General features: G+C 41.7%; 1 protein-coding gene across 2 annotated transcripts in view; it reads left to right on the top strand.

Annotated features, from left to right (window-relative positions):
• Positions 1-25998, top strand: part of LOC126267338 (radial spoke head protein 6 homolog A) — a 355206-nt gene that overhangs the window by 216367 nt on the left and 112841 nt on the right. For both annotated transcript variants that reach the window (XM_049972452.1, XM_049972451.1), the window contains exon 7: positions 5214-5361. In XM_049972452.1, the coding sequence (XP_049828409.1) occupies positions 5214-5361 (148 nt within the window). The remainder of the gene's footprint in view (positions 1-5213; positions 5362-25998) is intronic.

Here is a 25998-nt window from a genome sequence, read left to right as displayed (position 1 = left end):
GTGCCATTTGACATTGTTGAATGTTTTTTTCAGGTCAACAAAGTCTTGTCTCCATTATCATTCACAACATCAAGACTGTCTCTCCAGAATTGGCCCAAAGTTCTGGAATATCATGGAGTTTCTTAACATGTCAGGGAAATGTCAGGGAAATTTGAAAAAATGCTGGAAAAATCATTTCTGTCTCAGTACATCTAATAGTTTGTTTACTGAGATGCCATGCATCATTTCTAGCTGGGTGCAGCTGACTACATGTGTCACTTCCCTATTCCCTCATTCTTACTGTTTCTCCCCATTATACTAGTCCCCTCAGCTTGCACTCAGTGCTGCCACCACTTCTTGCCACTAGCCTAGCAGCTGCTGACAAGAGACTGGGAGACATGAGGAGTGGTTTGTTTGGATCTGATTCTAAGAGACTGTTGATGCAGCACCCGCAGATGGCGGTCATGTATGCATGAGTTGTGTCTGAGTGATTGTGTGAATGTGTGAGTGTGCTCTCGTCTTCTGACAAAGTCTTAGGCCAAAAATTTAATTTTGACAGTGTGGTTGTCTTGTCTATGTGCCTGTCTGCATCTCACCAATCATCTTTATGGAGAGTTGGTACAAATCTTCGTTATCATTGATTCTCAGAGTATTTGAACAAGTTATCTGTTGCACAGATTGATCACCACAGTGTCACTTCAGCAATATGCTGTGTGTGACTTGTGAACAGCTGGTCACATGCGTGGACTTCCATGATGTGCCTAAACTGCAGGCCATTTCTGTGGATATCTCTAATAGGTTGGGCCTGCCGATTTGAAGCCCGTCAATTCCTAGTAATGTGCAGGCCCTGCCCATCAGATCTAGTCTCACCAATGTGCCTGCAGACCAGGTCTGCTTGTGTGTGGCATAATTTGCAGGATTCGTGTGGTTTATCCATGGAAGAAGAAAATTGTGGCAGTCACTGGAAGTTTATATGCTATCTACTCATGTATTTCTTAAAAGAAAAACCACACAATACCTGTAGAATAATAGACATAACACAGTGGGTAATAACTGACTCCAACAAAACGTGTCTTTTTGTCACCAAATGTGTTTCATTTTATTGAAATAACATCAGTTGTCTTACTGCAACACATATACCATTTGGCTTGCTTTCTTCATCTAAAAACAGTTCTTTACAAATGATGTTGATGTTAGTACTTAAGACTTTTGCTGACATGTTTAGAAATACAGAAGTACTTACATTTTTTGTCAACTTATGTCTTTCTTACCCTTGAGATCTCAAAATTTGTCAGGGAAAAATGCTAAAACTTGTCTGGAAATCAGGGAAATATCAGGGACTTTCACTTTGGGAAACTTGTAACTGCCCTTCTCTCTGGTGCCTTTACCTTTCCTAAAGCCAAACTGATCATCATCTAACAAATCCTGAATTTTCTTTTCCATTCTTCTGTGTATTGTTCTTGTCAGAAACTTGGATGGGTGAGCTGTTAAGCTGATTTTCACACTTGTCAGCTCTTGCAGTCTTCAGAAATGTGTGGATGATATTTTTCTGAGAATGTAATGGTATATTGCAAGGCTCATACAATCTACCCAACAACATGAATAATCATTCTGTTGCCACTTCCCCCAATGGTTTTACAAATTTTGATGGGAGATCGTCTATCCCTTCTGCCTTATTTGATCTTAAGTCTTCCAAAGCTGTTATAAATTCTGATTCTGATACTGGATCCCCTGTCTCTTCTGTATCTGCTTCTGTTTCTTCTTCTATCCCATCATATGTGTTTCCCCTCAATGTACTCATTCCACCTATCCTCTCTCTCTGCATTTCACAGTTGAACTTTCATAGCACTCTTAACGTTATCACTCTTGCTTTTAATTTCAATGAAGGTTATTTTGACTTCCCTATATGGTGAGTTAATCCTTCCAACAATCATTTCATTTTTGATTTCTTCACATTTTTCATGCACCTGTTTCACCTTAGTTTCCCTGCACTTTGTATTTGTTTTATTCCTAGTTACTTATGTTCCTGTATTCCTGAATTTCCCTGAACAATTTTTATTTCCTTCTTTCATTGATTGACTAAAGTATTTCTTCTGTTACCCACAGTTTCCTTGCAGTTACCGAAGTTTTTCTTTCCAACTTCTGTGATTGCCTTTTTGGAGATATTCTTCCTGACTAGTCCATTAAACTTCAGCATACTTTTCATCACTACTGAATTGTGATCTGAGTCTGTATCTGCTCCTGGGTATGATTTACAATCCAATATCTGATTTCAAAATCTCTGCCTGACCATAATATAATCTAACAGAAATCTTCCTATATCTTCCACCTCCTCCTCTTGTGATTCTTGAACAGAGTATTCACTATTGCTAGCTGAAATTTTATTAAGCACTCAATTAGACTTTCTCCTCTCTCATTTCTGTATCAAGCCCATATTCTCACAAAATCATTTTTTCTACTCCTACTGTGAAATAAATTCCTTTGTTAAACAGAAAAAGTCAGTTTTTGACAATATAATGTACTTGATAGATAAAAAAATGTACTGTCAAAGCAGCAGTAGAAGAACACATACACAAAAAGATTTAACTTACGCAAGATCTTGGAGCCAGCGGCTCCTTCTTCCTTTCCCTTCAACTCTTCTGCTGGAAGAATGAGCCACTGGCTCCGAAAGCTCGTGTAAGTTAAACCTTTTAGTGTGTGTGTTCTTCTGCCACCACTTGGTGAGTAGATTTTTTATCCATGCAGTGACATTAAATCTCTTTGTGAGTCTAACCTCTTTTACATCTTTATCTTCATGATAGGTCACAAAGAGTATTACAGTTATCGTTTCTATTGTTTGATGGACTAAGTTAAAAGTGTGCTCTGTGAGAACCAGTGAACTACATAACAAAGAAAATTCATTATGTGCTATTTTTCTCATTACATACGTTGCCAAAGTGAATGCAGATATTGACATAGAGAGACATGAATATGAAACTGCAATTACAGCAAATGGTTGGGGAAGCAGAAGCACTGAAGGTGAAAGATGATTGAACCTTTGTGAAAGGAATAGACTGAAGAATGGAAAGTCATGGTTTGAGGAAGCCATAAGCTAATAATGCATAGAAGTGATTGCACAAAAAATTTGTTGTTGTTTATATGTTAGTCTATCATGAAATGATTATAAACTTAGCAGGTAGCAAGGTAGTATCATCAGAGGGTTTAGGTACTGCCTGTAGATATCTAGTAATAAACATAAAGAAATGAGGGAGGAGAAAACAGAGGAATGTGAATAAGAGTATGGTAGCTGAAATCATCAGAAATGAACAGACAATATCAAAGAGAAAAAACTCCCATTGGGCAACCAGCAAACTGTGGAAGGGGAATGGAGGAGTTTTAAGTGCATACTGTCAGGAGCAGCAGAGGAGGAGTGTGGAAGAACGGGTAGTAGGAGGAGATATGGGGTGGCATCTTGGTGGAATTATGAGATTAAAAAAGTAGTTTTGAAGAGGAATAAGGTAATTAGAGTGTGGTATCAGTAAACGGCACCAGAAACAAGGAAATAATATAAAGCAAGGAAGAGGGGGGCATAAAAAGTGGTTGTGGAGGAAAATAGAAAGTTGAGTGAAAAATGAACCATGGTAATAGATCAGGATAGTAATGCTGTAGGTAATGATGAGAAATAGAAGGTGTGGTAGACAATGTAAAAATTTTTCACAAAGATTTTTATTATTTGTTAAACTGTTGCTTGTCTGATTATGATATAGGTTTTTTCATCGTAGTACTGTGGAAATAAATAGCTCAAATATAGAGACAGTTGGAATGCACCAGGATTTGTATATGAGGATAGGGCAGGTGGTTTACCTGTAGCCTTGCTGCAGGAATGCAGTTTCCTTCTTTAATATTATGAGGGAATCATTACATAGGATGGGTTACCCTGAGGGGACACATGGATAGCTTGGCTAGCCCCCATATTGCCGTGGTGGTGCTACTTCTGGAAACACATGAAACAGCTGGTGTACATTGTGCAGCTGGTGCTGTGTGGCATGTTGTGCATGTTGAGAGGATGGGCATGTGGAGCTCCTATGTGTGTCACTGTGAGCAGGTATAACAGTTTTGCCACACCAGCAGTGTGAGCGCTAGTAGTGGCGGCACCATATCAGGGACGTAGGATGCCTGTGGAGCAAGGACGGCGTCTTTGTCAGCCAGGAGCTGCAAAAAGGGAAGCATAGCAGCAGTGGCAAGATCCTGTGTGCTACAAGGTGTGTCAGTCAGCAAGTAGGCTGGCGGTGGGCCAGGAGTGGTGTCAGAAATATAGCATTCAGAAATATAGCATTTAAAGACATAAATCAGCCTTCTAATTTTTAAAATTTCTGGACAAGTCCCCTGGACCCCTTCTCTATATTTGCCATGTAATTACATCTGATGCCACATATCTCCAGAAAACTACCAAGGACTTGTAAAATCAATGCCTTGCAGAATTACTACTAGTTTTCCTGATCTGCAGAGATGAATTCTTTCGCTCCCAACTCCCTCCTGCTCTTAGTCTCCATCAACACCCCCCTTCACCCCCCTCTCTCTCTCTCTCTCTCTCTCTCTCTCTCTCTCTCTCTGTGTGTAAATTTGCTAATTATTAGTTGCACTTTTCATCTTTCTTCCGCAATCTGTCTTTACTTCTCACTCCCGCCTCTGGACTGAACCTAGCACATTGTTTAATAGTTTATCACCTCTGAACTTCTCATCATTGTGTAGCCCTCCTCCTCACTACAGGTGGGTCTCCTGTCATCCTGGAGTCTGAGTGAAATGCCCTCCCCTTTAAACTTTCCCTGTCTTGTTCACATTGAGGAAATGGTTAGTTCTGAAAGCTAGATTCCTTTTACTTTTATAAGTGTATATCAATGGTACTGTACATTTTTCCTCTGGAACACATCTCATAATTTATTAGTTTTCTCAACTGAATTTTGCTTAAAGAGAAGTTTAAATTACACACATACACAAATATCATTAATTAGCTTGTCTTTCACATTTCTTGATAAGCTTTACAAGCTGCAGAGGTATTGCCAACAATAATGAGTGCATATGATCTGAGAACTTAATTTAGTCCACACAATTTTTGTTTCAATGTTCAGATTGATGATGTTTCTCCTCAGCTCTCACTATGACTTTTTGTTTATACTGTTATTATTAATATTATTTTCATTTATTTATTTAGGGCACAATAAATGGTAATGTCTCACGGTGATTGTATTTTCCAGATGTTTACATATCCACCATTCCCTGGAAAAGAGATTAATTATCTTCGAGCTCAGATTGCTCGTATATCTGCAGGAACTCAGATCTCTCCACTTGGATTCTATAATTTTGGAGAGGATGAGGAAGAAGAAGTTGAAGAAGAAGAAGGAGGTTAGAAAATTATCACCATTAGTTCACACAAAAACTGAATGAAAATTGTGCAGAATTTTAGTAATTGGAAGATGTAAAAGTAACAGCTCACCACATAGTTTAAGGATTAACTGTTCATTAGGCACAAAAACAAGACTAAAAATGTCACTAAGCTTTCAGAAAATATTCACATTCAGAGCTTCTTCTGCAGAATATATTAATTACCTCTGAAGAAGGAAACCATCTGAAAGTTTAGCAACATTTTTAGTATTGTTTATGCGACTATTTATCTCTTAACACCTAAACTGTTTCATGAGTTGTTACCTTTACTGCTTCCATTATTTATGTTCCACCATGGAGTCTTTTTACAAAATCTATATGCAAAATGACACTCCCAGGTGGTAACAAGTAGTGTGTGGATAGAATTAAAGAAACGCCTGCATAACTGATTTTGGACATTGTGAATTTTCCATTTTAAATGTGCAGGAAATGCCTTCAAAAGCATTTAGTTATTTGCTCAGTTTTGAATTGCTGTGCATATTTTCATACTTGTTTTAAATATAAAGATGTAAATCAACATAGTGAGATATGGACCACAGTCTAAGCTTCAATTATTTTTTATTTAATTATTTTAAAGGCTTCCTGTCATTGTGTAATGTTTCCTATAGCTGATGTATGATGTTCTTCAGTCTCCTGTACATTAAATAGCAATGATCTTCAAGTTTTATATCAGATCTGAGAGACCAGTAATGTCAGATACTTTAGACAAATCATAAAAACTTCAAAAACTATTTTTTTCAACCGTTGGTTGGAAAACAGATATTATAAACCTCAAAATGATTATTTATGTTCTGTTTACTTGCCTGTGTCTGCTATAATGGAGTTATGGTGTGTGTGTGTGTGTGTGTGACAGATTTTGCTACAGTCAATTCATTCAGTCTGGCAACACTCTTTATTGGTTAATGTACTTTTAAACTAATTAGGCCTATATTATCAAATGTAGTGGCAAATGATTTAGAGAAAAAGTTCACAGCTGCATTTGTCTTAAATTAGGAAGTTTTGGAACTGCTCCTAAGTGCCTTACATGAAGGCCCCTATCCCTGACTGCGTCCCTCCTCGAGTCCCTCCTTAACCCCTTTCAGTCACGAATTATTTTTTCCTGGAAAAAAGCATGGCTTTGCTATCCAGTTCTTCAAATTAAATTATGATTTTTCAGATGTATAAAATATTCTGAGGTGCCCCCCCAAGGGGAGATACAATGCGGCCCCATATCAGGACATTGGGTTCAAGTAGGTGCAGAGTTTAGTCGAAAAGTCAAAGTATTTTATTTGATTTTATTTCACCAACATACATAAATTTCACAAAGGTTACTTAATGATTATATACATAAACTATGGTTTTACACTTGTGAAGAATGATAATCAAAGAAACAATTTTCTTCCTTATAGGCATAAGTGAATGTTACATTTTACATAATAAAATTTGGTTTTGCCTTTGCGACCCCGTTTCTTGCACCTGTAAAATGATTTTTTTTCACTGGCCACTGGACGATGCCCAACATTGTCCAAACAAAATTCAGCTTCTGGGTGAACTTCCGCATTGGCTTGTTTTGAAGTACTTAGACTCTCACTAGTGGGACTCCCCCTCTGCCTGGCAGCTGGTGTATCTATTTTTGTCAGTGCTTTGGACACACTTGCCCTAAAGTGAAGCAAATCAAGGGTCTAATTTTTAGGAGCACCTAATTCGGAATCATTTTTCTTGTACTCAATCCATGCATTTATATATGAAATATCAGTTGCATGAGCACACATGCGTCCACTTTCAGGTTCCAAAATTGGCTATAAACTGTTGAAAATGGCTGTCAAAAATAGTTTTCAGTTTCCAAAGCAGCTAACTGCATGTTGTCTTTGGGTGCAACGCCTACTAAATGCCCAATAGGCGTGGCTGTTGCCCTGCCATGTTCAGATACAAAGCATGTGAACAGACATCAGACTTACTAATCTGAACGTTCGAAGCTACCTTTCAGTCTGTTATGATTACAATGGATATTTTTCTTATTCAGCTTTAGGTTAGCTGTACTGTAACAAATTCTTACACAGCAATAACATTCTTGCTGCCAGAGCATTGTCGTTTGGATGTGATGAGTGTTTTGTGATTATCTCAGTGTCATTTATCATGCAGTTAGTGGGCTTTACGTCTAGGCTACTCAGCTTACAACATACTGTGTGATATAAAATGTCTGGATCATTGGATGGATTGTCAATTTCAGATGAATGAAGAAGCTCTATAACTTCTTCCATAAGTGGCCTTCATCTATCGTGGACACGAGGCATTGTGAAATCACCATAAGATGACTAAAAAGACAGCGAAATAATGTGCTAAATTTCTATGCTATTACAACCATTCAATCACAATGTCTTGGTGACATGTATAAAGTTAAAAGCATGTCACTTACCTTTTGTTCTGAAAGACACCTTCAATATTCACCTTCAAGAATGCATGTTTCTATGCACAAATAATTTATTTTTATCTAGACTCAGAAGATATTAACTAGCTGATGGGAGGTACAAAGATTACTGGAAAGTGTCCATGTGACTGTTTTTGGTACCACAGATTGACAGGAGATGTCAACACTGTTTTCAAGTAAACTCTCTGCTTGTGACAATATGAAGACAACAATTATAAATGGTAAAATTTAATGAATTTTAGTATACTAAGCATTTATTTAGTACGTCCTTATATAAGGATGCCATGACCGAAAGGGTTAAGTTCAGAATGGTCCATCTTTAGTTCATATTCACCTTTTCCTTGACCAATGCATTGTCTACACCAACCACAACTCCCAATAGCTGCTTTAAAATCCTCCACCTTTTACTCACTGGATGTGCTAAAACACTTGGTATGATTCTCCTTGAAGCCAAACATAAACTTGAACAAAGCACCACCTACCACTTAAACAAGCTCTCCAGCCTGTTAGTCAAATACTTCACAAGTTGTGTCCTACCTGCCTCTTCCACGACTAAAGTCCTCGACAGTGCCACCAACAACCCCTCCCATAGCGAACAGACCCAGTCTAGCCACACTACTTAACCTGCCAATCGTAGCACACCACCCAACCAAGTCCATCTACAACCTTAATCAAACTGTAACACCTCACAAACGTGGTCCCTACTCACTCATTAGCCTCTCATCTGAACCCTCTCTGATCATGTGGCATCTGTTCTTTTCAAAGGCTAAACTTTCAGCCCTACACCAAACTTCAATCACACTGCCTAGTCAAAGATCTCCACTAATTCACAAATAATCTCAACTTCATATACCATTTCATAACCCAACCCCAACACATAGCCTACAGAGCAAACCTGTCGGGAATGGTTGCAGCCCAAAAACCTAATGGTTCCTCCTCCTATTCCCCAAAACCATTACCTCCATGCATTCTTCCTGTTCAGCATTATTTCTCAATCCTTCATGAAAAATATCACCGAAACCCCAAACCTCACTCAAGCTGCCTATGACCTTTTTGCAGACTGCTCTGTTGTCACCCTCTCTGCAGACAAGGGATAATTGCTGTAGAACTTGATTGTGAGGAGTACATGGCAGAAGGGTACCTCAACATAAAAAGATGTTCCTGATGACCACCTCTGTTTCCACCCCGACTGAGCTGCAGAAAATCTTGAAATCTGTAGGTCCCTCACAGAGACTCACAAGTGCTGCCATCTGACTCCTTACACCTCTTCGTCCAAGCAACTCTCTCTTTTTACCTACTTCACAAAATACACAAATACAACCACCCTGGCTGTCCTCCAGTAGCTGGCTTTAAAGCCCACAACAAACGCTTCTCAGCCCTGGTTGATCAGCACATCCAACCCATCACATAGACTCTTGTATAAATGATGCCAATGACTTCCTGGAATATCTGAAATCCATGGCACCCTCTTTCATTTGGGATGCTTCTTGTACCATCGATGAGATCCACTTAACACAAATGTCCCACATACCACACATGGCCTCTCAGCTATAGAAAACAACCCTGTGCCCCTTGTCAGCAATTGAAAAGCAAACCACTGTGAAATGCTACGATGTGTTACAGTGTCTTCTCACTTCGTGCACACATGGAGTGTGAAGTGAGGGGAAGAACGACAGTTTGATTGCCTCTGTGTGTACTGTAATTAGTTTAACATCTTCACAGCCCCTACGGAGGCACTACATAGATGGCTGAAGTATATCTCATGATTCTTTAGTCAAACAAACTGTGGCCATTTGTGCTGTCCTTCTTTGTATATGTTCAAAATCATCTGTTAGTCCTGTTTGGTGAGACCCTCACGCACTTGATCAATATTCTAGGATGGGTCACACGAGTGTTTTGTAAGCAGTCTCCATTGTGGAGTGGTAGCATTTTCCCAAATCCTGTCAGTTGAGAGAAGACTGACATTACATTGCTCACAATTGCACGTATGTGATCATTCCATTTCATATCACTACAACTTATTACACCCAAGTATTTGTATGAGTTGGCTGATCATAATTGTGAATCACTGTTATTATAGTTTCTGTCATTTTGTGAAATACATGATTTTACATTTCTGTAAATTTAAAGCAAGTTGCCGAATTTTTAACCACTCTTACATCTTATTAAAGTTTACAGTCCTTTTTGTGCATATTTCAATGCCTCTGCTATTCAACGAGTTGTTACCCATACTCCTTAAATATTTACATTTCATGAGAGCCTTCCTTTATCATATAAGATCTAACTGAATATTTCTTCAGTGACACATGTGAAGTAACATCTGCTACTGTCAATAACTCTCCACCCAAGGTAAGTAGCTGCATGCTCCTTACCAACAAATCTTAAATTCAGTCACTTATTTTCACTGTTGCCTCATGTACTTGTACTTTTTTTAACAACCACTGAAGTGCTTTAGACTCAAATGCTTTTCAGAAATAGAGAAATACTGCATTTACCTCATTCATTCACTTATTATGTTCTGTAAATCACATCATTAATACATTGATTGTTGTGTGGTCACTGCCAGCCAGAGCTGGCAGCTCTGCTGCATCACTGCTGGTCCCTATGAAAGTCAATGTATTATGGAGTGCCTTCAAGGATGTGCAACAAGTCACATCCATTGCTGGCTACTTTTGTAAAGTATACTAAATTCCGGGATTGAAAAAAAATGTAAAATAAGGGAGAGGTAACCACTCACCATAACTTACTGATGCATAGCACCCAGAGACATGTAACAGAAAACAGAATTCACTCTGGCTTTCAAGCTCTTGCTTTGTCCTAGCTGTTGTTGTTGTTGTAGTTGTTGTGGTCTTCAGTCCAGAGACTGGTTTGATGCAGCTCTCCAAGCTACTCTATCCTGTGCAAACTTCTTCATCTCTCAGTACCTACTGCAACATACATCCTTCTGAATCTGCTTACTGTATTCATCTCTTGGTCTCCCTCTACGATATTTACCCTCCACGCTGCCCTCCAATACTAAATTGGTGATCCCGTGATGCCTCATAACATGTCCTACCAACCGATACCTTCTTCTGGTCAAGTTGTGCCACAAACTTCTCTTCTCCCCAATCCTATTCAATACTTCCTCATTAGTTATGTGATCTACCAATCTAATCTTTAGCATTCTTCTGTAGCACCACATTTCGAAAGCTTCTATTCTCTTCTTGTCCAAACTATTTATCGTCCATGTTTCACTTCCATACATGGCTACACTCCATACAAATACTTTCAGAAATGACTTCCTGACACTTAAATCTATACTCGATGTTAACTAATTTCTCTTCTTCAGAAACTCTTTCCTTGCCATTGCCAGTTGGCATTTTATGTCCTCTCTACTTTGACCATCATCAGTTATTTTGCTCCCCAAATAGCAAAACTCCTTTACTACTTTAAGTGTCTCATTTCCTAATCTAATACCCTCGGCATCATCCAACTTAATTCGACTAGATTCCATTATCCTCGTTTTGCTTTTGTTGATGTTCATCTTATATCCTCCTTTCAAGACACTATCCATTCTGTTCAACTGCTCTTCCAAGTCGGTTGCTGTCTCTGACAGAATTACAACGTCATCGGTGAACCTCCAAGTTTTTATTTCATCTCCATGGATTTTAATACCTACTCCGAATTTTTCTTTTGATTCCTTCACTGCTTGCTCAATAAAGAGATTGAAGACCATCGGGAAGAGGCTACAACCCTGTCTCACTCCCTTCCCAACCACTGCTTCCCTTTCATGTCCCTCGACTCTTATAACTGCCATCTGGTTTCTGTACAAATTGTAAATAGCCTTTCGCTCCCTGTATTTTACCCCTGCCACCTTCAGAATTTGAAAGAGAGTATTCCGGTCAACATTGTCAAAAGCTTTCTCTAAGTCTACAAATGCTAGAAATGTATGTTTGCCTTTCCTTAATTTAGCTTCTAAGATAGGTCTTAGGGTCAGTATTGCCTCACGTGTTCCAACATTTCTACGGAATCCAAACTGATCTTCCCCGAGGTCGGCTTCTACCAATTTTTCCATTCGTCTGTAAAGAATTAGCGTTAGTATTTTGCAGCTGGTGAGCAAGATGTTTAAGATAGGTGAAATACCCTCAGACTTCAAGAAGAATATAATAATTCCAATCCCAAAGAAAGCAGGTGTTGACAGATGTGAAAATTACCGAACTATCAGTTTAATAAGCCACAGCTGCAAAATACCAACACGAATTCGTTACAGATGAATGGAAAAATTAGTAGAAGCCGACCTCGGGGAAGATCAGTTTGGATCCCGTAGAAATACTGGAACACATGAGGCAATACTGACCTTATGACTTATCTTAGAAGCTAGATTAAGGAAAGGCAAACCTACGTTTCTAGCATTTGTAGACTTAGAGAAAGCTTTTGACAATGTTGACTGGAATACTCTCTTTCAAATTCTAAAGGTGGCAGGGGTAAAATACAGGGAGCGAAAGGCTATTTACAATTTGTACAGAAACCAGATGGCAGTTATAAGAGTCGAGGGACATTAAAGGGAAGCAGTGGTTGGGAAGGGAGTGAGCCTCTCCCCGATGTTATTCAATCTGTATATTAAGCAAGCAGTAAAGGAAACAAAAGAAAAATTCGGAGTAGGTATTAAAATCCATGGAGAAGAAATAAAAACTTTGAGGTTCGCCGATGACATTGTAATTCTTTCAGAGACAGCAAAGGACTTGGAAAAGCAGTTGAAGGGAATGGACAATGTCTTGAAAGGAGGATATAAGATGAACATCAACAAAAGCAAAACGAGGATAATGGAATGTAGTTGAATTAAGTCGGGTGATGCTGAGCGAATTAGATTAGGAAATGAGACACTTAAAGTAGTAAAGGAGTTTTGCTGTTTGGGGAGCAAAATAACTGATGATGGTCAAAGTAGAGAGAATATAAAATGCCAACTGGCAATGGCAAGGAAAGTGTTTTTGAAGAAGAGAAATTTGTTAACATTGAGTATAGATATAAGTGTCAGGAAGTCATTTCTGAAAGTAATTGTATGGAGTGTAGCCATGTATGGAAGTGAACCATGGACGATAAATAGTTTGGAGAAGAAGAGAATAGAAGCTTTCGAAATGTGGTGCTACAGAAGAATGCTGAAGATTAAATGGGTAGATCACATAACTAATGAGGAAGTATTGAATAGGATTGGGGAGAAGAGAAGTTTGTGGCACAACTTGACCAGAAGAAGGTATCGGTTGGTAGGACATGTTCTGAGGCATCAAGGGATCACCAATTTAGTATTGGAGGGCAGTGTGGAGGGTAAAAATTGTAGAGGGAGACCAAGAGATGAATACACTAAGCAGATTCACAAGGATGTAGGTTGCAGTAGGTACTGGGAGATGAAGAAGGTTGCACAGGATAGAGTAGCTATGGTGTCACTGCCAAACACCATGCTTGCTAGGTGGTATAGCCTTTAAATCGGCCGCGGTCCGTTAGTATATGTCAGACCCGCGTGTCGCCACCATAAGTGATTGCAGACTGAGCGCCGCCACACGGCAGGTCTAGAGAGACTTCCTAGCACTCGTCCCCAGTTGTACAGTCGACTTTGCTAGCGATGGTTCACTGACTTCTATGCTCTCATTTGCCGAGACAATATTTAGAATAGCCTTCAACTAAGTCATTTGCTACAACCTAGCAAGGCGCTAGTATCTGTATTATTGATATTGTAAATCATGTACCATCAAGAGCGACGTTCGCCATTAATGGATTAAAGTTAAGTATTCCACCAGCTACGTCCATTTTTCTCAATTCTAATTCCCTTGTCATGTTCCAGACCTCACGCCAGCCTGCATGAGGTAAAACGGGTGCATTTCGGCCTCCTTTACTAACACGGTTGGCTCTCCTGCCAACCACAACATTGGCGACGAACGGTGAAAGTGTTCTTACCTAAATTGCCCTGATTTACTTGTGGAATGGCTTTGCCACATTCTCCAGATGTACTGTGTGAATTTTATCGCTTACAGAATCAGCTGACGCAGGCCTTACTGGATGCCCTTGGACAGCTTGTCGAGGGTCAACGTGCGATGCAAAACGATGCGGCAGTGGCCGCTTCACCGCTAACGCAGCCACGACACGCTGTTGCACCCACTTTTCGACCGTTTGATGCTGCACTGGAAAGCTGGACGGAGTGGTCACGCCAATTTGGATTCCATCTCGCCGCCGACAGAATTCAAGGTAACGAGCGGCAGCCTTTTTTTTTATCGTCTGTCGGCGTGACCACGTACCGTGTGATAGTCAAATTATTTCCCCAACGCGATGTAGCAACTCTGTCCTACGAAGAAATTTTGTCAGCATTAGATGCATATTTCAAAGAATCAGTCAATGTAGTTGCAAAATGGTATACCTTCTTTCGTACGAAACGTACGGCAAATCAGACTAATCAGGAGTGGGTTGCAATCTTGCAAGGCCTTACTAGGGATTGTGCTTTTGAATGTCAATGTGGACTCCCTTATTCAGATACTATGGTACGTGATGGAATTGCACAGAACATTTCTGATGTTCATATAAGGGAACAGATTTTGAAACTAGTAAATCCCTTCATTCAACAAGTGATGGACATATTGGATCGGCAGGACACACTTGACTTTGCTCAGGAATCATTTGAAACTTCGCCAACAGTGTGTCAGGTTAACCGGCCCGCCGGGCGAGCTGCACGGCGCAGTAAACAGTCCTCGCGCCCGGCCGTGCCACTGCCGCCAGGCTCTCAGGCACGTGTGCCACGCAGGCAAGCAATTGCAGTGATCAAATCATGCCCGCGGTGTGCTACTAAACATTCGCAAGAGAATTGCCCGTCACACCATTCTATTTGCTTTTATTGTAATAAAAAAGGACATGTTCAGAGTGTTTGCCAGAAAAAGCTGAGATCGGAAGCTCAAAACCATTCCAGGCCCTTTGCTTCACGCCGGAATCGGAATCGAGCCAAGGATATTCAGGCTCGCAAAACTTCGCCCATGGAAATTCATGTAGTTCAGTCCACTCCGCGCACTGCCACTCTCTCTAACAGTGACTGTGTTCGTCCCAAAAATAGTGTGCATCGACATCGCCGGAACTGCCGTCAAGTCGCAAGTGATTATGTACCAGTGTCAGTTCACGCTGCACGAGACAGTTGCTCTTGTCGTCAGCAGGACAATAAACTTTTTGTAGACTTGGACATTAATGGCAATGTTATACCATTCCAGCTCGATACAGTAGCTGCAGTTTCACTGATCAATCAAGACACTTACAAACTGCTGTGCACACCTCGGCTGCGTGCTGCAAATGTTAAGCTAAGCAACTATTCAGGGCAACATATATCTCTGTGTTAGGACAGTGCAGCCTTCTTGCAACATACAAAGGACAAACAAAACTTGTGTCATTTTACGTCCTTCGTTCTTCTTCTGCAGTGAACTTGTTTTGTTTCGATTTATTTCAGTTGTTTCACTTATCTATAGTATATAAGGTCCTCTCAGTGAACCAGACTGTGCCTTCAGACCGTGTTTCTCATCTATGTGAAGAATTTGCAGACATTTTTGCACCGGGCCTCGGTTGCACTAAGAACTATAATGCACATTTGGAACTGAAAGTAAACGCGCAACCAAAATTTTTCAGCGCGCGCAATGTTCCCCACGCATTGCATGATGAGGTCGCAAACACATTACATGATTTGGAATCACAAGGTGTGATTGAACGTGTGCAGGCTTCTCTCTGGGCATCACCCTTAGTAATTTTGCCGAAACCTTCTGGAAAGTTGAGACTTTGTGTGGACTTCAAGCCAACAGTTAGTCCACAACTAGTGGTTGCAACTTTTCCTTTACCCTGCCCGGAAGATCTTTTTGACAAACTGTGCCCAGGTAAATATTTTTCGAAGTTGGACCTAGCAGCTGCGTACTTGCAAATACCAGTGGATGAAGAATCCCAGCGCGTTTCGGTGGTAAACACGCATCTTGGTATGTACCAATTCAAACGACTGCCATTCGGGTGTGCATCCGCCCCTGCATTGTTTCAGCAATATCTACAAACTGTTTGTGCGTCGGTCCCTACTGCAGCAAATTATCTGGACGATATTGTGATCTCCGGAAAGACGGAAGAAGAACATTTGGCCAATCTCAGAACATTATTTCAGGTCTTGCGACAAAATGGTCCTCGCTTGCGGAAGGACAAATGTGTGTTTTTTGCTCGGGACTTGCCATACCTGGGACATGTACTCAATGCCCAAGGCATACATCCCAGTCCCACGCACCTTCGTGCCATACAAGAATTGCCGTCGCCGCAGAATTTGAAGCAGCTCCAGAGTGTGCTGGGAAAAATAAATTACTACCATCGCTATATTCCGCATGCCTCTTCCATTTCAGCTCCGCTTCATTGCTTATGCAGTAAGGGTGTTCAGTTCGTCTGGGCGATGGAATGCGAACCCTCCTTTGGCCAGTTGAAATCAGCATTGCTTTCCAATACTTGTCTTACGCCATTCGATCCCCAGAAGCCCATTTTGTTGATGGTGGATGCATCGTATTTCGGGATCGGTGCTGTGCTTGCGCACAAAGATGGATCGCACAATCGCCCTATTGCCTTTGCGTCCAAATTGCTCTTGTCTGCGCAAAGAAATTATTCACAGATCAAGAAAGAAGCATTGTCTCTCATATTTGGTGTTACAAAGTTTCATGATTTCTTGTATGGTCGTAACTTTACCATAATCATAGACCATAAACCTTTGACATCGCTTTTTCATCCGACCAAGCCTGTACCTCCACGTACAGTGCAGAAATTCATTCGCTGGTCTATTTTCCTCTCACAGTACCGCTACGACATCTTGTATCAGTCCACTGCTAAGAATGGAAACGCCGATGCGTTGTCCCGCTTGCCTGTTGCTGAGGATAGGGCATTCGATTCCTCTGAACTTGCTTGCATGTACATTGATGCAGAAACCGATGACGTGGTCGAATCGTTTCCGATTGATTTTTGTTGTGCAGCTACAGCCACAGCTGCCGACCCTGTCCTTGCTCCCGTTCTCCATTTTGTTGCTATGCAATGGCCCTTATCAAAGTCACGGATTGGGGACCCGTTAGTTCGCCGATTTTTTGCTCACAAGGAGAGACTTTTTGTACGAGATGGTGTTTTGCTGTTGCATTCTGATAATGATCAGTCCAGGCTCGTGGTACCACATTCGTTACAGTCCTCTGTCTTACAGCTTCTCCACCAAGGACATTGGGGTATAGTGAGAACGAAACAAGTTGCTCGTCAGCACTGTACTTGTTTCGGAATCGATGCCGCGATTACGAATATGTGCTCTTCTTGCATGGTGTGTGCTGAACAACACTCAGCACCACCGCGGAAGTTCTTTGCAGGGCCAAAAGCCACATCCCCTTGGCAACGCTTACACATCGATTTTTCTGGTCCATTCTGGAATGCTCGATGGTTGGTTGTGGTAGATTCATTCAGTAATTTTTCTTTTGTTGTCCGGATGTCTTCCATGACGTCATCTGCCACCATCCAAGCATTATCCGCTATCTTTTGCATTGAAGGTGTTCCACAGACTATTGTTTCCGACAATGGCCCACAATTCATGTCTGCAGAATTTCAGTCATTCTGCAAGGCCTATGGTATTCAACATCTGACGTCCGTGCCATTTTCGCCACAGTCAAACGGTGCCGCTGAATGATTGGTCAGGACTTTAAAGTCACAGATGTTGAAGTTGAAAGAGTCGCATTCTTGGGAGGATGCGTTATTGCTCTTTTTGTCCTCGTATCACTCTCAGGCCCACGATGGTCGCTAGCTGGCTGAGTTGCTCCACGGTCGCCCTCATCGAACCTTGATGTCTTTGCTACATCCGCCGCATCAGGTGCCTATGCAGCGCCAGACACCTGCTTTTGCTCCAGGTGACGTTGTCTACTATCGCCACTATCGAGGTTCACAGCGTTGGCTCGAAGGGCGCATTCTTTGCTGCCTCGGACGCGCTATGTATCTGCTTTTGGGGGCCTCTGGTGAGGTGTGTCGGCATCTCAATCAGCTGCGCCTCTGTCGTCGCACGGGATCTGCCGCTCATCGTCTGCTTTCAGCGACGGTGCCGTCCGGTCAGCGCCCCGGGGACCCATCTACTGGCTCACCTCAGCCCCAGTTGTTACCAACGCTGCCTTCCATTCTGCCCCATGGCCACGCGCCGCCGCTGCCTGTTCTTCCGCTGGTGACCTCCGCAGTGAATGAGTTGCTGCAACCGCCGGGCGCCTCCCTGGGTCACGTGCCGCCTATCGCTTCCCGTGACCAGTTGTCCTCCGACATGGGGCTCTGGCCCGCTCCCGACCATATGTTGTCTTCGCCCGTCGGGTGCCCCAGCCTGATGGAGGTCGACCCTTCGGCCCTCCTGTCTCTCTACGGGTGCATACACTGCATGTTGGCGTGCACCCTGGAGCAGGTTTTCAGGCGTTTCCTAGCTCCCCCCGGTCCAAATGGCAGGGTGCGGGTGGAACAGCCTCGCCTGTTGTTAGGCTCCCCACCTCGTCGCATACGTCAACATGCAGTCCTTCCCACGGCGGGCGGAAGCCTTATGCCACAACCGTACGCCGATATGCGGGGGAGGAATGTGGTGTCATTGCCAGACACCACACTTGCTAGGTGGTAGCCTTTAAATCGGCCGTGGTCCGTTAGTATATGTTGGACCCACATGTCACCACTATCAGTGATTGCAGACTGAGCGCTGCCACACTGCAGGTCTAGAGAGACTTCCTAGCACTTGTCCCCAGTTGTACAGTCAACTTTGCTAGCGATGGTTCCCTGACTTCTATGCTCTCATTTTCCGAGATGATAGTTAGAATAGCCTTCAGCTAAGTCATTTGCTACGACCTAGCAAGGCGCCAGTATCCATACTATTGATATTGTAAATCATGTACCATCAAGAGCGATGTTCGCCATTAATGGATTAAAGTTAAGTTTTCCACCAGCTACGTCCGTTTTTCTCAATTATAATTCCCTTGTCATGTTCCAGACCTCACGCCAGTCTGTGTGAGCTAAAACGCGTGCATTTTGTCCTCCTTTACTAACACAGTTGTGTCTCTTGCCAACCACAACAGTAGCATGGAGAGTTGCATCAAACAAGTCTCAGGACTGAAGACCACAACAACAACAATGCCCCTTTATAAAACATTCCTGTTTTTAAGGCTGCAGGTTGTCCTACCCCCCTGTAGGTATGCCTGTCTTATATACTTAGTATAAATGATAAATGCTGGGGACACCCCCCCCCCCCCCCTCCCCCATGCATTCTGAGTAGGTCTCATGGTTCATTACACCACTATATGTTTCTATGTATGCTACAATAAGTATTTTTGGTAAAGATACAAATCAATTTTGCACTTCACATTCACTTTTAAAATACATCATTTAACGTCTGGAGTCCACCTCTACCTCTCAACTCCTATACTCTTAGTATATACTATGTCTACATATAATTCAAGTTTCACTATCCTATTATTCATCAATTTATCACATAGATAAGCATCTTGATTAACTCCAATCTTGCTTGTGTTCTCTCTCATTACTCTCACCTCTTCTTATATACACCCAATGTAGAAATATATGTGTGTGATAGTTTTTATATAAATAGGTGATGTAGAACTGTCATAGTGTTTATATGCCTATATGTGTATGTTTCCCTATGTACACATATTCTTTCCCCAGCAATACCTGGTGGTTCTCACATTGTGACAGGTTTCTAGTCTGTAACTCAATGTAATTTTTGTTATGTATGTGGATGTGTGTTCATGCAGTCTGATTCTGCAGCTTCTTATCGAAAGATAAGATGTAGGTTATTGAAAACCACAGAAACCAGGAAGGAATTCTACAATATAAGTAGATGAATATGGAAAGAGGGAAAAATAGATAGGTCCTCAAATGAGAAGTAAGAAAGTAAATAAATAGAAATTGTTGCAAAGATTGGAGAACAGACAGAAGATAGTCCCAAAGACAGGAAACCCTTCCCGTGTTTTGTGTTAATCATTTTATGTGTTCTCATAAATCATGCTTTTATCCAAAATACACACACCTTTCAAAACTGTTACAAACCTTCCCATCTACATCACAACTCATAAAAGTTATAAAATATTCTGTACAAAGTAGAAAATCTATATACTATATTATCACAGTTGTTTAATTAGTCACCCAATACTATATCTGCTGCTAACTTAATATTTCCTTCAGTACACTAAGAAAAATATGCATCAAGAAGTATAAATTGGAACTTTGCCCCTATTATATTACATCCAGTATGAAAATGGTATTCTCATGAATTCATAAATTATTTTGAAAGTTATGTGCCAGAACATGGTTCTCCATATTTACCCAGAAATCTGTGACAAATAAAGGAATTACCAGGCAGCTTTCAACAAAACCAGTGTTGGAGTCAACGTAATAATGCCTTATATCAATAGAACATTCCAAATTGATGACGTTGATTTTACCATGACCTCAGCACATAAGTTTGCAAAGAAACTGGTGAAGAGATTACATACCAAGGCTATTTTGAGCAAAAATATGACCTAATTATACATGGAGACTGCGCCAGTCGAAACTGAGGGAGAGAAGAGCTGACCAGGCAGACTTAATATATCTTGTCCCAGAGCTGTGCCAAATGACAGGGATCGGATACAACACGTCTGCAAATTTCCACCTCATGCTGCTGCCGAGCAAAGTCGGGACAAGTCTCTACTGGGGACAGGTAGGTGTAAATAAACTGTGCAAATCCCTACCTAATGCGTGCTCTTGTAGGGTACATAAGAGTACTACCAGAAGCACATATGCAGAAGCTTCTTTAGTCCCCTGAGAGATTATATAAGGAGCTAGAGGTTGTTAGTAATCTGACTGAATGGAACAAGGAAATCCCCCACCAGGAACCATTGGAGATAACATAATCACAAATGCTATTTAGTATGATTTTTTTCCATGGTATCTGTGAGTGTAGAAGAAACACTGAAAACAACTCAGGATCCGACAGTCGCCACTCTGCCCATTAACTCAGAATGTTAACATTCCTCGGGGATATATAACAGTATAGTTTGATAGGAATTCGGTGCAGTAAAACTATTATGGAAGAAACACAAAAATAACTTGGTATCTGACGGTTGTCATTCTGCCCGTTAACTCAGTACGTTAACATACCTGGGGGATAAATAACAGAATAATTTGATAGAAATTCGATGCAGCAAAACTATTATGGAAGAAGCACCGAAAACAACTCAGATCTGAGGATCATCACTCCACCCATTAACTCAAAATGTTAACGGCCCTGGGAGATATAGAACAGAATAGTTTGATAGGAATCCGGTGCAGCAAAACTGTTATGGAATAAATACTGAAAACACCTCGTGATCTGACAGTTGTCACTCCGCCTGTTAACTTAGAACGTTAATGTCCCTGGGGGATAGATGACTCCGCCCGGATCCCATGGATCTGATATACCTTCACTTGAGCAAGTGCAGACCAGTACTTCCTGTTAAATTTTGTATGGAAGTCTCCCCTCTGCAAAACAATCACCACTTCACTAGTCAATATCACATTAGGTGAAATTATTCTGTATTCTACTCTATCCTGGATAAGTTTGAATTCTTCCCACAAGTCTTCTATAACCTTGCTGGTATCATTAAGTTTGGAAGAAGTAATAGTTGAAACATTTCCAGAGGTTATTCTCTCAGTAATTTCTTGATCTATAATTTGTTCAAATGGTTCCTCCAAACTACACTCCTGGAAATGGAAAAAAGAACACATTGACACTGGTGTGTCAGACCCACGATACTTACTCCGGACACTGTGAGGGGGCTGTACAAGCAATGATCACATGCACGGCACAGCGGACACACCAGGAACCGCGGTGTTGGCCGTCGAATGGCGCTAGCTGCGCAGCATTTGTGCACCGCCGCCGTAAGTGTCAGCCAGTTTGACGTGGCATATGGAGCTCCATCGCAGTCTTTAACACTGGTAGCATGCCGCAACAGCGTGGATGTGAACCGTATGTGCAGTTGACGGACTTTGAGCGAGGGCGTATAGTGGGCATGCGGGAGGCCGGGTGGACGTACCGCGGAATTGCTCAACACGTGGGGCATGAGGTCTCCACAGTACATCGATGTTGTCGCCAGTGGTCGGCGGAAGGTGCACATGCCCGTCAACCTGGGACCGGACCACAGCGACGCACGGATGCACGCCAAGACCGTAGGATCCTACGCAGTGCCGTAGGGGACCGCACGGCCACTTCCCAGCAAATTAGGGACACTGTTGCTCCTAGGGTATCGGCGAGGACCATTCGCAACCGTCTCCATGAAGCTGGGCTACGGTCCCGCACACCATTAGGCCGTCTTCCGCTCACGCCCCAACATCGTACAGCCCGCCTCCAGTGGTGTCGCGACAGGCGTGAATGGAGGGACAAATGGAGACGTGTCGTCTTCAGCGATGAGAGTCGCTTCTGCCTTGGTGCCAATGATGGCCGTATTCGTGTTTGGCGCCATGCAGGTGAGCGCCACAATCAGGACTGCATACGACCGAGGCACACAGGGCCAACACCCGGCATCATGGTGTGGGGAGTGATCTCCTACACTGGCCGTACACCTCTGGTGATCGTCGAGGGGACACTGAATAGTGCACGGTACATCCAAACCGTCATCGAACTCATCGTTCTACCATTCCTAGACCGGAAAGGGAACTTACTGTTCCAACAGGACAATGCACGTCCGCATGTATCCCGTGCCACCGAACGTGCTCTAGAAGGTGTAAGTCAACTACCCTGGCCAGCAAGATCTCCGGATCTGTCCTCCATTGAGCATGTTTGGGACTGGATGAAGCGTCGTCTCACGCGGTCTGCACCTCCAGCACGAACGTTGGTCCAACTGAGGCGCCAGGTGGAAATGGCATGGCAAGCCGTTCCACAGGACTACATCCAGCATCTCTACGATCGTCTCCATGGGAGAATAGCAGCCTGCATTCCTGCGAATGGTGGATATACACTGTACTAGTGCCGACATTGTTCATGCTCTGTTGCCTGTGTCTATGTACCTGTGGTTCTGTCAGTGTGATCATGTGATGTATCTGACCCCAGGAATGTGTTAATAAAGTTTCCCCTTCCTGGGACAATGAATTCACGGTGTTCTTATTTCAATTTCCAGGAGTGTATTTACATTTATGATGTCTGAGTTCACTAGTTTCTCTTTGAAATTTCTCTCTACATTATCTACTCATGTATGAATTCCTGTAATTTGCGATTGGATTATTGGCTTTTCAACACTGTCTTGTAAAGTATGCAATCCCTGCTTTACAGCATCTAACTTAACATTACATACTTTTTCAAATGATCCTATCTATTCATTGATTTCAGATTCCACCATATTACATTTTTCCTCAATATTAAATTCTAACTTTTTTGTAAAATACTGAAAATAATCATTCTGTTTTTGGTTGAATTCAGTAAACATTTGATTTACATAAATGTTTAAAGAATTAGTTAGATCATTCTTTAAATCTAATTTAAAATTTTTCGACTTTACTATTTAGGGTGTCAAATTCAGCCTTTAAAGCATCCGTGCCTTCGCATAGATTACTCAATTCTCTACTCTGTGCATCAACTTTGGCACTTAACAAACCTAGATTTGTTGCTCGACTATTCAAGGTTTCACTCCGTGCATCTAATTTATCATTTACTCGAGCATTTTAAGCTTCGATTACATTTACTAACGCAGACCAGTCTGGCCCTTCTTTACTAACTTTCATAGCCGTGACTGGTTGTGAAGTTTCCCCAACTTTCTGTTCCTGATCCATAATTTTACAAGCTTTAGACCTTGTGAGCATCTAAAAATTAACTTTAAGCATAGTAACTACACTATTAAAGTTCATTCAACAGTTTATACCACGTCATATTAAAACAATAAATTTCTGTTTTGCTCTCACTCGGTGTAGAATTTGGGCTGTGTCGATAAGCGGATGTGTAATCTGCACCGGCGAACAGCAACTGGTGCCGCTAGCGTTGGATGTCGGTTTCCACGTCTGCGTACCCACGATATGTGAGAGCTGTAGACTCCCCACACCAGGTCTTCTTAGTCATATTGTTCTAGTTGTATCTCTTCTTAGTCTAATACGTCGAGATCCTCTCTCTGGTTTTCCACGTTGTGACTTTCTCACGTCTTCTCTCTTATTTGCATTTACAAATTCTATGTATCAGATATTTGGGCAGAATACAATTCCGTGAAATGTTCTCTTGTCTTGTTATGCTCTGTTGCTATGGCAACACTTGATAGCTTTTTCTCTCATTTTCGTCTCAAAATTGCTTTTTTCCTTTGGTCCTTTCACACCGGTCACCACGTTCTAACATTTTTGACGATAAGAATATCTGAAGTTGGATTGCAATCATCCCAGTTCTTTTACACGCATGGTCATACTTGGTATGCACAGCCAATCTTCTTCTACGGATAGATGGCTAAGTCAATCTCTAAAATATTTCTTCTCCAAAGAATGGTGCTAGTGAAAGAAACATTCAAGGCGCACTCTCTCTCTCTACTCGTTAAATAAGTAGGTACTGAAAGAATACTTTTCGTTCACCATCGGTATATTTCAACTTCCATGTTGTTTTTGTTGTCTTCAGTCCTGAGACTGGTTTGATGCAGCTCTCCATGCTACTCTATCCTGTGCAACCTTCTTCATTTCCCAGTACCTACTGCAACCTACATCCTTGTGAATATGCTTAGTGTATTCATCTCTTGGTCTCCCTCTACGATTTTTACCCTCCATGCTGCCCTCCAGTACTAAATTCGTGATCCCTTGATGCCTCAGAACATGCCCTACCAACCAGTCCCTTCTTCTGGTCAAGTTGTGCCACAAACTTCTCTTCTCCCCAGTCCTATTTAATACCTCCCCACTAGTTATGTGATCTACCCATCTTATCTTCAGCATTCTTCTGTAGCACCACATTTCAAAAGCGTCTATTCTCTTCTTGTCTAAACTATCTATCGTCCATGTTCAACTACATGGCTACACTCCATACAAATACTTTCAAAAATAACTTCCTGACACTTAAATCTATACTCGATGTTAACAAATTTCTCTTCTTCAGAAACAATTTCCTTGCCATTGCCAGTCTACATTTTATATCCTCTCTACTTCGACCATAATCAGTTATTTTGCTCCCCAAACCGCAAAACTCCTTTACTACTTTAAGTGTCTCATTTCCTAATCTCATTCCCTCAACATTACCCGACTTAATTCGACTACATTCCATTATTCTCGTGTTGCTTTTGTTGATGTTCATCTTATACCATCCTTTCAAGACACTGTCCATTCCGTTCAACTGCTCTTCCAAGTCCTTTGCTGTCTCTGACAGAATTACAATGTCATCGGCGAACCTCAAAGTTTTTATTTATTCTCCATGGATTTTAATTCCTACTTTGAATTTTTCTTTTGTTTCCTTTACTGCTTGCTCAATATAGAGGTTGAATAACATCAGGGAGAGGCTACAACCCTGTCTCACTCCCTCCCCAACCACTTCCATAAAGAACAAAATTATCATTTCTCACATAAATATTTGACTTCTTGTAAGTCACCGATATCGTCTCACATTAGACACACTTAAGATACATTTACAACATAGTTGGTTTAACAACCACAGAAATCATGAACATATCTTGCCTCTAGCAAGTCTGTTACTAAAAATCTTTTTCCAATCAATTGTCTTTTGTCACTAACAATAGTCACAGTTACAAAACAGCACAGAATAACACAGAAATTCCTTGGTTCTGCCGTGTGCTTTCATTACGACTTCCGCGAACTGACCGACAAGTATTTGTCGGTGCCATTCGACTGCCGTGTCTACAGTGTTCTCAAGACAAACTTCAGACCTGCACACGCAGACAGATTGGTATGTCATCTGCAAAGGCTAGGCAGTCCACTTGAGTCCTGGTTTCCTTTTTGTCCTCCACACGGGTCTTTGGTAATCCCATTTCCTCGTTTATTGCTCTCCACTCTGGATCGCTTCGTCCAGTGGTATATTGAACAACAATGGTGACAATCCATCTCCCTGTTTAACAGCAGTCTTGATCTCAAATTCTTCTGATAGTGCTCCTCTGAATCTCGCCCTTTCCTTTGTGTCTGTCAGAATTATGTGTTCCTCTGTTCTTCAGGATCCAAACAAGAGTCTGTCTATCGATGGAGTCATA

The sequence above is a fragment of the Schistocerca gregaria genome, chromosome 4 (genome assembly GCF_023897955.1).
Source record: "Schistocerca gregaria isolate iqSchGreg1 chromosome 4, iqSchGreg1.2, whole genome shotgun sequence".
NCBI lineage: Eukaryota > Metazoa > Arthropoda > Insecta > Orthoptera > Acrididae > Schistocerca > Schistocerca gregaria.
Note: the sequence above shows the minus strand (reverse complement) of the source record. Positions and strands in the feature narration are given on the sequence as shown.